Genomic DNA, 11,703 nt, shown 5'->3' on the forward strand with positions numbered 1-11,703 from the left:
TTGCAAAAAACATTTATTTCGTCTAACCAATAAAACTCGATGTAGAATTTATCTTTACTGTTTAATATAAAAATAAAAAATTCCAAAATGTGTTTTCATAAACAAATAACAAAACATTTACTAGTTTTACATAGAGATGTAAATGAACTAAGGTGCTCGTGAGCTATTTGAAACTCGATTCGATAAAAGCTCATTTGAGCTCGTTTAACGAGCTTCGTTAAGATAAATGAACAAAACTCAAACTTTATAATATTCGACTCGTTAGCTCGTAAACATATTCGTTAGTAGGCTCATAAATCATTTCTTAGATGAAAAAATAACAATTTTGATATTTGATTCATTGATTTTACTTTTACTTATCACAAATATATATATATATATATATATATATATAATTATTATTATAATAAAATTAAAAATTTTAATAAAAATATCATAATTTTCTCTTAGTATCAAATGTAGTTTTTAATAAATCTAATAGGTATTTAAATATATAATTTTTATTTATTAAGTTTAGGTTTCATAAAAGTTCACACAAGATCGTGAGCCTTGAATATGTTTGTTAAAAATATCGAGCCCGGCTAGATTATAAACGAACTAAGCCCAAACTTTCAAAAATTCTACTTGACTCGGTTCGATTAGATCCCTAATTTTACAATAAAAATATTTCAATCAGTCAGTCAGAGAAAAAAATGATTAAAGAACCGAATTGAAGGGAGGATAATACAAATAAGAATTCTTCAAACAAAATAAAAAATATAATGTTAAAAAAAAACCCCGTCAAATTTGGTTCGCAAAATAAGAAATACATTCGACACTTGCCAATTTGTGCTCCGCTGCCCGTGATGGCGGCAAAGTCGGCAGCTATGAGAGAATCAGTAGGACTGAATTAGGCGAAGAAGCACAGTGTGATGCATTAAACGAATCAAATGAAAAAATATCAAAGCGCATCAATAAATCACTTACCGGTGTTTGTTCACGGTGCCACCGTAATCGGAGAAAGTGGAAAATCGATGGCCCAGAGAGAATTTCAGGAGTAAAGATTCAACGAATTGGATGATTTAGAAATTATGGTTGATAGAATAGAGCAGCGGGTTTTTAAGTTGGGCGACCAAGATGCTCACGCGCATCTCACATGATAGATTTTGTTAAACACAAAATGTAGCGTTGACGATGAGGATGAATTTGGGACAATTTGTAAAACAACATAAATGACTAATTTGGGACAATTTGTAAAATCAGAGGAACATAAATGGCTTCGGAAAATTTTAATGATATAATCAAGACTCGGTTGAAATTAAACAGAATTTTAATGAATTATTCCACACTAAAATTATTCAAATATGAAAAATGGTGAGTTGGTGATTGGGCATGCTCTGACCATACGAAGGCAGGCAGTACATTCAGGCTCCAATGGAAAATATTTATTTTATTTTATTTTTATCAAATATATTTACAAATATTTGCAAACATTTTATCATATAATTTATCTATTGAGATATATTTTTATTGATTAGTAGTTCTAGTTTAATACAAAAAAATAAGATATTATTTATCATTATATAATTTAAATTGATATAATATTTTTTTTTAAATGTGTACCTAATTAAGTTTATTGACAGTAATTGGACTTACACTTTACAAACAATATAAATATATAAAAATTGACTTTTAGCTCACTTGCTAATTAATCATTTACAACAATCTATATATAAATTTGTCGATTTATCGAGAGTTTGGGAATAATAATGATAAAAAATTGTACCCAATTGAATTTGATAACCGTAATTGGAATTGAAAACAGATTAAAGTTATGGATAAATTGAATTTTTAGGTGGATCATATATATTAATTACGTCAAGTACAATAGTTTATATATCAATCTATCAATAATTCGTGCGAAATGTATTTAACTCTTTTGAAAAATGTACTTACACCACAATATAAAAATGTTCAGGTTGTGTACTTGTGTAGTTGTGTTCGTACATAATTATTTGATTTGGATGAATGTATTTGATCAACAACGATTTTGAACAATGAGTTTTAAATTACGCCATCGTTAGATGAATTCGAAACCATTATAATTATTACAAAAAATGGATAGGTGGTGAATTTAAAATTTATTTTAATCAGAACTAATATAAATAACTATATAACTAAAATATATTAAAACCGTGGATTTAAAATTATTCAACAAAAACAAATCTTTAAATAACTCATAATTTTCATATGAAAACACAAAAAACCGTGCATTCACCTAATTCAGCAATTTAATAAACCTTGCTTAACTATGTTAACAGTCATCATCCAAAATTATAAAAACTTGTCCCTAAAGACTAATAGTTAATTTAGTTTTATTTTTTGAAAAATAGTTAATTTAGTTATTAATATCCTCGGGTGAAATTCCTATATTTCCCTTTGACTTAATTGGAATTTCGTAGAAAATGAACGAGAATACTTCGAAAATTTGTCCACCTTGCCAGAAGTATTTCCGAGGAATCCATTCCATTGCTATAATGCTATCCAAGAAAAGAAAAACCGAAGAGTGAAGAGTATTCACTGTAAACCGATATCGGGTTCAACTAATTTTGATTTTAAAAGAAAAGCTTAAAGGGTTTGATTTGCTCGAACCAAGATGAAAAACATAACATTATTGTTTCAAAAAAAATTTGTTAAAAAAAAAAGAAGAAAAAACATCACCAGCAGACAGACACCAATCAAGGCAAAATGACATAAAACAGCAATTGATTTGAAATATTTTCTAAAATCTGCACTCAAGTGACGATTTTGGACGGCAAAAGCTGCAGAGTCAAGAAAGCATGTAGTTCTAAACAAAGTCTAGTTCCCCATTGAGAATGGAAATGGGTCACGAAATGAAACTGTAGCATTATCTAAAGCTCGATGATAAGTGGGCAGATCCCCACAGAAATTGTTGTAATGTCCTCCAGATGGATATTAGGTAATTGTTTTGTTGATTAATTTTGGAGGGGTGTGTGTTTCTCCATCAACCTGTTAAACTCGCTGTCGAATTCCTCCTCAAGAGTCGTCATTTCCTCCCGCTGCTTGCGCATCAAATCAGCCATCCGCTTTTTATGCACCTCCATCAACTTTCCCCTCTCCTCCTCGAACTCCTCCATTTCTTTATCTTGTGACTTGATGAATTTCGCAACCTCCTCCAGCCTGAATCAAATTACAAACAATCATCTGATGAAACTCTAGGCAACATGTGTCAAAGCGCTTTTAGAGATAAGTCATGTCACCTGTGTTGACGTTCCTCAGCAGAATACACATTTTCCTCAGAGTAAGCCACTTTCTCACGTTGATCTTGCATAATTCTTTCAAAGTTCTCCTCCTTCTCATTTCTGTCATCATAAAACTTTTGCATTTGATCTCTGAAAAACGACTCTTGGTAATCCATCTAATGTTCGAGATCAAGAAAAAACGTGGTTGATATCAATAAGAGGAAGAAAAAAAAAAGGGCAGCAGAGAAAGAAATTAAGCTTAAAGGATATCAGGTGAAGATAAAAGTTAAGTGCAAGAGGAAAATTGTAATTAAAAGAGCAAGTTCAACCAAGACATCAGCGAAAAAAGCTGCCAAGTGAGACATGTTCAATAGAAAGAGAGATTCTTACTCGCGAAAGAGATGAAAGGAGAACTCATATGAAAGACATCATATCACTTTAGAATTCAATATAACTTATTGAAGTACAGAAAATTGACTTTGAAAGAAACCCCTTCATTTTTTTTACAAGTTTCCCGATGTGTAATCAATCACCTCAACTAATCAAGTCACCAGTTAAAAGGTTAGCAACTCTTTTTCCGCGTGATATTGTTTCACACAAAAGAACAGCGTGTGTTAGTTTCACAACAGAAAAAACAAAAAAATCTGCCACATATTTTGTTACAGAGCTCTAAACAACCTGACCAAGATCAAAAACATTAGACAGAAGGATGGAAATAACCGCAGTACGATGCACCATCATTCAACAACAAAATATCCACCTAAATATATGATGAGATGAAGGTAAATGATGGCAGAATTTACACCTAAAGATATACAGCTACAGGCCATTTGATTTTAAAAGGATTGAGGTTCCAGACTAAACCTAAATACAGTTAGATATACATACTTCTTAATAAGAAATGCTAAAATTTATGAGATTTTTTTAATCCACGAGAGAATTGACAAGTCAATTCCAAAATCACTGGCTTCAAGACAGAGTATCAAGGAAATGAAGTAGGCCAAGTATCCATGAAAAGAGCAGTCAAGTTTATCAAACACCATCATACATCAATTCATCATTTTTGCTCCAAGACATGCATGCAGTTTTAGCCATACCTCTTCTTTGTTTTGTTCATGATGCTTTTTGGTCCTCAATTTTACGACACGGTTCTCTTCCATTGTCTGCCGCAACTTCTCAGATAACATGCTATTAGATTCTACAAGAGCCTTCTTACTCACCTGTTCCCTGACAACTTTGTTTTTTAACCAAGTGAGCTGTTGATTATCCTCACTCATTTGCCTCATTTGATTCACCACCATTTCTTGGTAAGATTTCATCTCATACTTCAACCTAGATTTGCCTGAGTATTTATGCAGGCAGCATGATATAAACTAATCATAAGTATGTACGAATGGCAATTCGGAGTTCCTTCGCAGCCACAAAGGGATAAATCGATGATGCCAAATAATAATAATAATAATAAATTATAAATGTATCAGAATGAGTGTGTTCATTCATGTGCATGTTAAGTGTGTATAGGGAAAGAGAGAGAGAGCACCTCGTGAGTGTTGGTTGAAATATTCCATATCTTGCTCCTCTGCAATATATCCATAAAGTTGGCGCTTGCCTCCAGGATAGAATGGCACTCTATTCCTTTCCCATGCTTGTCTATCTTTATGATTGGTTTCAAAATGCTTGGCTAGACGTTCAGCCTCCGAATATCCAACTGCTGATGTCTCAAAAATCAGAAGACTCATTCCACGATGCCCCTGTGGTCCATATGAATGACGGGCCTTCGTTGCAGAGTATGAGCTGAAATATTCAAGAAGCTCTTGATTTCCCATCCCAAGCCACTGCTAACACAGTTCAGAAACAAACAGGATTTAGCATAAAATAAATATATAAAGCTGTATACATTAAAAACTGAGTAGACTTCAACAAAAATGTCATAAACCTTGTCATTTTCATCTTTTTCTAATCTAGTGTTCATGATGACAACCATAGGCGGCCAAACAATTGCTTTGTCAGCTCTTTCCCCAAGACCCTTCCATTTCCCAAAGACTTCACCAGCTGGCACTGCTGATGTTCCCCTCCTTTGAAGTTCCTCCTCCAAAAGTTCAGCAAGCTCCCTATGGAGCTTCACCTTTTTGGATCTCTTGGTGCTAGCATGAGCAATAAGGGGCTGTAAACCATGATACCAATCAATTGCTCCAGGACCTCCATGGCATGCTGGGCAATGCCATTGTCTTTCTGGATCATTGATCTGCTCAACACTCAATCCATCCAGGCACTTGAACAATTCTCTAAACCGCCTGTGCTTCTTCCTAGTCTCATGGCTTTTTTGGCTCCCATCAGACTCAAAATCATCATCCAGAAGTTCATCATCTGTGTCGTCCAACTCTTCATCGCTGTCACCACTGTCATCAACTTCATTAGCCTTAGATTCATGGTCATCAGGTGAGTTAGTAGATTGAACATGCTGCTTCAGGTTCAAGCTATCTTCTGAAGACTGGGAGGCTATGTCGGACCATCTCCATCCATTCTTCAAAGGAGGAGGAAGTACCATGTCAGGATTTGGGTAAGTTGATTGGGGTTTAGAATAACCTCTGCCAGCTGGTTTTCTTGAATCGGAAGGCTGTGTCGGCCAGCCTGAGCCCCTCCATGATCCACCATGATTTCTCATTCCCTGTTTTTGTATATTATCTTGAGGACTCAATGTCTCAGAATTCGAATGATGAGGTCCCCATTGCCTTGAAGCATTGCCCCCACTCTTGTTTTTGGATTTCTTGCCACGCACTTCCCATCCATCATCTTGTGCAGAATCCAGAATCATATTTGAGATACCACTGGTTAATTGATCAATACCAGGACCAGAAACATTCAAGGTGCCTTTTCCCTTAAATGATGGATCAGAGATACCATCTCTGGAAGGATTCCCACCTACTTTTCTGGAGTTCATGCCTGGGATATCAAAATGAGAATAAGTGTGGGGGGAAAGCGCTATTGCAACCGTGGGCATAAAAGTCAGAGGATTATTACTGTAATAACTTATCATGGCTATAAGAGATCATCATTTAGCACCCAGCATTTTAACTTTCATGATATAATCAAAGATATACTTGTGCACAAGAAAATTTGTGATAAAATGTGGAAACATACAAGTAAACAAGAATATAGTTCTGAGTATTGATAAAAATTAAATGACATGATTTAAGTCATGGAGACACAATTAGGTCCTTGTCTCTTCACCTAAAGTTACCCTGAGAAAGGAAGTAAAGTAATCACAAGTTCATGGATCAAGAAAATTAGGTCCATAAATCAGATAAAAACATTAATTAAGAAAATTAGGTCCATCCTTTCCCATATAAAAAACTCCAGCCGCCCTGTAAAAATGGTAAAATACTAAGTGGCCGCAGCAATAGCTGTGATAGTTGCCAGAGAAAAAAAGATGCTATAAATTTATTCAAAACATGAAAAAGAATGAGCCATATACAACTTTACATGTTTCACAGCAAGGGTTGGCAGATAGCAACCGAATAAGAGGTGAAACGAGCACATGTTCTAGAGATTAAATACCTCAATTGTATACCATGGAAAAGAAAAACCATATTTCACATTATTAAAATGCATTTACAACTATTCAACTGTATGATAAATTTATATGCACCCATAACCAACCAAAACTAGTTATAAATGATTATTACACATTAAAGATGCAATTAATTGTGCAAGAACACAAAGTCTGTACAGAATGACACTCACTGAAAGCAAGAACATAAATGAGAAACTGATATAGCACAGATAACAAAGTGTGCAAGGACAAAATGTTCATGGCACGTCTTGGTCAAGTATTGCAGAATGAATTCCGGAAGATTTGAGTGTTAGAGTTCAATTTCATCACAGAAAAAAGATGTCACAAGGTAAACAAACGTCCCTCCACCTAGGAGTTAAAGATAACTAGCAAAAGATATAATTAGCTGTAAATGTTTAAAACTTTTTGCTTGACTGAGTACCATGCAAGTCTATGTTTCTGTGTGCACGTACACGCAAAATCTAACACAGCATGACTTGCACCGTCGATTAAGATTTACAAATGCAGAAACAAAATAAAACAAACCACCTGTTTACTAAACCAGATTGCACACTCTTAAAATTAAGTCATGTTCCCACACGTCAGATACATGCCAAGCCAGTTTATTTTAGATAAAAATGCAGATTTTTTGGGAAAGATTGACTGAGAATAATTAATTTTCATCTGTGCATAACTTTTTCTTTATAATTTAGGAAAAATTTCTCAAAATCCCATCCCAAAATTTTTCATGTCTAAAAATCCCATATATTGACTTGCAACCATGCAATTATTCACGCCAAAAATCTCAATCTTAACTTACATTTTAACCAACTAGTGGTAATATTTGACTTTCAAATACATTATTTCTTTCCGAGTTTTCAATCAGCAAATTAACTAAAGATTATTCTTATCATTGAATTTATTAATGATATATTTCATTAAATTTAATTGTCTTTTTAAAAAAATTATCAGGGATATTTAGGAAACAAAAATCATGAAATTTGGCAATTGTAGTATAAAAATTGAAATACTGTTTTTTTAAGATTGAATATGCCCGGGCATTTTGGAAATGAAAACATCTTATTCCTAATTTTCTACGAGATTTGCCGTAAAAAAAATTTAATAATGTGCATATGTACTGGAATTTAGTTTTACAGATATAAAAATTGGTTTAAAACTGTCGATTTTAATTCCAGTAAATTTCGACCTCTTCTATCAATTTTATCATATTTTCCAGAGGGTCGACAATATAAAATCTACAACAAAAACCAAAAGTATAATTAACATAAAATAGGCTTATATATCTGAAGTTTTTAAGGAGAAAATTTTCTAATTTTCTAAAGTTGAAGGGTTGATTCCTCGTCAAACGGTGGCTTTGCCCATGGACACGGACATCACCGTGATCATCGGAAGGGTGCCCAAAAAATTATATATAACAAATAAAAATCAAAGGAAATCGGCATTTGTAGAATCCTCTACCAGCCCATAAATTATTTTACAGTATCCATACAAAAACGTCGAACTTAAGTCAAAATAATCAGTAACGATGTTCATCACAGACCGTACACAAACAAGGGCGCAGAAGACGATAAATGGCACAAGAAACAACAGAGCCAATGCACGCACAACATTTCCAAAAAAAAAAATTCACCGATTCAAACGAAAACACAACATAAACGGCACAAATACATCATCATCGAACACAACAATAGAATGCAGCATCAAGATTGTACGGCCGAAAATGTAAAATCGATGTACGCTCAAAACGGAAAGTGAGTGCTAGAAACAGGCACGAGGAAGACGGTAAACCTCGCGGCGGCGATGGCGCGTCAGCGGGCCACGGCGATCGGAGTCGGAGTGAAGAAACTTAACAGGGGAGTGTACTGAAACGCTGTTATATAGAGTGAAGGAGTGGATTCCAAATTGGATTTCAATTCGGTTAATAAAAAGGAGAGAAGTAAATGCTGATTGGTAAGTCAGTAGGGTTTTGATAATTTGATGATTTACCAGATTTAATTTTTTGAAAAAACAAAACAAATAAAGAAAAATACCAATTTAGGTTGGTGATTGGGAATGAGCTGGATTAATGTCATTATATTTGGAATAATGCTAAAGGTAGATATTTACAATAATTATCTGGTGATATTTTGTTATTATCTCATGAGATTTTGATATGATATCGTGAGATTTTGCATTCAAGGTATCGTGAGATTTGATAAATTAAGCTTTTGTATTGAATTTTTTGTGGTGTAAAAATTGTTGTACAAATTTGGTTGTACATGTAACATTGCTCTTATATTTGAATCCGTCCCCAACTTATTATGCTATTTTTTAGGGATTTTATTTTAAATTATTATAATTGTTCCATCAAATACGACGACTTGACCGATTATTTTATTTTTTGTACAGATTTTATATTTAAGTAGTGTATTTTTTCATCGAACACAGAAAATCAAATGTATTTATTCCGTCATGTTCAAATTTTTCAAAATTTTTTTATTCTCTCCGTCTCGATTATATAGGTCATATTTTTTTTTGTTTATCCCAAATATATAGTATAGACATACATATATTTAGTAATAATTTTTTATATTTTTTTACCAATATACTCATATTATCTATGTCTTGAAAATCGTGCAATAATTTTTGAATGGATTAGACATGGATAAAATAAGAAGTGTATACATAATTTTTTTTATCAATAATTTTTTTTTGGTCTGTGTGAAGAAAAAAATATGACTATATAATTGAAAACAATGGAGCATTGCTTTATTTAAGACCATCTTTTATTATTTCTCGCATAATCTTATAAATTTATTAAATTACTTATTAATTTTACATTTATGTAAATTTATTTTAAAGTTTATAAAATAATATAAATGGATTTAAAACGTATGAATATTTGTTGTGAATAATAAACCGTTTTTACAAATTATTTTAAAAGGGTTACCTTAAAAAAGTACAATAGTTAAATAAGAAACATAAATATCAAAGGCTAAGTTTCACTTCTTTTTTTAATGACGTGGGAATCCGCAGCCGCTACCCTTAGGCGCGCTCTGGATAAACCCCCGAACTAACGCAATAACCTGCAAACTACGCATGTAAACCATACTGGGCAAACCATGTGTGACAGTCTAGTCCAAGAAAGTGTTGGCAGGGGGAATCGAACTTCTGATCTTTGGCCAATAGTTCACCTGCTCCACCAACTTGAACACCCCCTTTAAGCCCACATTATCTTATATATATATATATATATATATCATTTTTATTTGTAGTACAAATTTTTTTAAAAATAGTTTAAAGTAGTGATGATGTTGTGGTAAATAGATGGTTCAATTTTTATTTTTTTTTAAAAAAAACTATGTGATGCGATTATCATAAAATAACTACCCGGGGGCGAGTAAACTTTCAGGCGGAAAAGATAGGTGAATATATTTGAGAGAGTGAGTCCTTTTTTGTTATCCAACCCTCCCTTAGCTTTTATAATGGCCCACTTGGGCCTTCCATGATTATTGGGTATGAGCTAACTGACGGATTTTAGGGTGATGAGACGGTCATGACGTGTGATTTAGACATCCCGTAGTTTAAGGAAAAAGCCCACTCCGTTGGAGCGTGGTTCATAATGATTTGGTCGGGGATTTGATCCTGACACACTCTAAGCAGACGTGGTTGTTTTCTAGCCTTGAGAATAAAGAAAACTTGGGCCCCCCCAGCTTTGCTTTCTTTTGCTCTTACCCGGGTTCTCCTCAGACCTCCCGGGGTCTCCAGAGTGCTTAGACTCCCTGGGTTATATCATCATCCGAGATACTCCTGGCACTCGGGGGTATAGCCACCCGGAGTATCCTACTAGGATATCACCACACTCCCTAAAGATAGTCGGGCTAGGACCTGCTCCGCTTTCCGACCACCCGGGTTGTATGGTATCACCCGGGGGTATAGCCACCCGGGGTATCATACTAGGATATCACAACACTCCCTAAAGATAGTCGGGCTAGGACCTGCTCCGCTGTCCCGACCACCTGGGTTGTAGGGTATCACCCGGGGGTATAGCCACCCGGGGTATCCTACTAGGATATCACCACACTCCCTAAAGATTATCGGGCTAGGACCTGCTCCGCTGTCCCGACCACCCGGGTTGTAGGGTATCACCCGGAGGTATAGCCACCCGGGGTATCCTACTAGGATATCACCACACTCCCTAAAGATAGTCGGGCTAGGACCTGCTCCGCTGTTCCGATCACCCGGTTTGTAGGGTACCACCCGGGGGTATAGCCACCCGGGGTATCCTACTAGGATATCACCCCGGTATTCGAAACCCCCCGGGTGGTGACACTAGCCTTACGTCAGCCCTAACCGCTTCGTACTGTGTATGTCAGAGATTCTATCAGAGGTTGCTTCAGCTTCTGGAGCACGCTTTGAGTATCTGTGCCGTTCAATTCAAAATACACGACTTAGATTGCTTTGGCCTTTTCGAGTATTTAATCCACGTGACCCTTCCTTCTTTTACTCACCGTCTTCCTCCTTGCACGATTGTCCTCTGGTTTCCTGTGCCTTTCTCCTGATTCCATCACTCGTTCCTTTGCACTCTCTTATTTGCTCTTTAACCTGTAAGTTCCTCCTTCCCTTATGTCTATCGGTACATCTTCTACCTCAGGGGCGAATGCCAAAAGGCTCGCCCAGAGACGAAGTGCCAAGCGGTAGCTCGAGCGATGCTTGCTCCGCCTCTGCTCTTCCTTCCCGGCCCCGTTTTTCTAGAAAAACCTCTCGTCCTAAAACTTCCATGGTTTCGTCTTCCCACGTGAAGGGAAAAGGAAAAAAGAAAGTGAAGAACCCTACACCCCTCGCATCTGCCCCTTCAGCCCTAGGTTGGTATACCTATCTTTCCAGCACCCTATCCCAAGGTGCTGC

At 35.4% G+C, this 11,703-nt stretch overlaps 1 protein-coding gene across 2 annotated transcripts; it reads right to left on the reverse strand.

Annotated features, from left to right (window-relative positions):
* Positions 1–2,728: 2,728 nt before the first annotated feature.
* Positions 2,729–8,735, reverse strand: LOC140864907 (protein SUPPRESSOR OF GENE SILENCING 3). Of its 2 annotated transcripts, none has more exons than XM_073269315.1 (6): positions 8,605–8,735; positions 5,179–6,185; positions 4,783–5,077; positions 4,340–4,584; positions 3,261–3,418; positions 2,729–3,180 (listed from the first exon to the last, which is right to left on the reverse strand). In XM_073269315.1, exons 2-6 carry the CDS (start codon positions 6,181–6,183, stop codon positions 2,976–2,978), a joined length of 1,908 nt encoding a protein of 635 aa, XP_073125416.1. In that variant the 5' UTR covers positions 6,184–6,185; positions 8,605–8,735; the 3' UTR covers positions 2,729–2,975. The 2 variants fall into 2 exon arrangements, with proteins under 2 accessions (XP_073125416.1, XP_073125415.1); XM_073269314.1 differs by having other exon boundaries at positions 4,783–5,080.
* Between the last annotated feature and the right edge of the window lie 2,968 nt (positions 8,736–11,703).

This window comes from Henckelia pumila, chromosome 4, assembly GCF_033568475.1.
Source record: "Henckelia pumila isolate YLH828 chromosome 4, ASM3356847v2, whole genome shotgun sequence".
In the NCBI taxonomy this organism is placed as follows: Eukaryota; Viridiplantae; Streptophyta; class Magnoliopsida; order Lamiales; family Gesneriaceae; genus Henckelia; species Henckelia pumila.

Bases quoted from the DNA above. Each gene is read 5' to 3' on its own strand.
- LOC140864907 (XM_073269314.1), bottom strand. From the start codon at position 6,183: ATGAACTCCAGAAAAGTAGGTGGGAATCCTTCCAGAGATGGTATCTCT. The intron at 4,585-4,782 runs GTGCTCTCTCTC...ATAAATACTCAG, and splicing joins TTTCAACCAACACTCACGAG to GCAAATCTAGGTTGAAGTAT. The intron at 3,419-4,339 runs GTATGGCTAAAA...CTCGAACATTAG, and splicing joins ATGAACAAAACAAAGAAGAG to ATGGATTACCAAGAGTCGTT.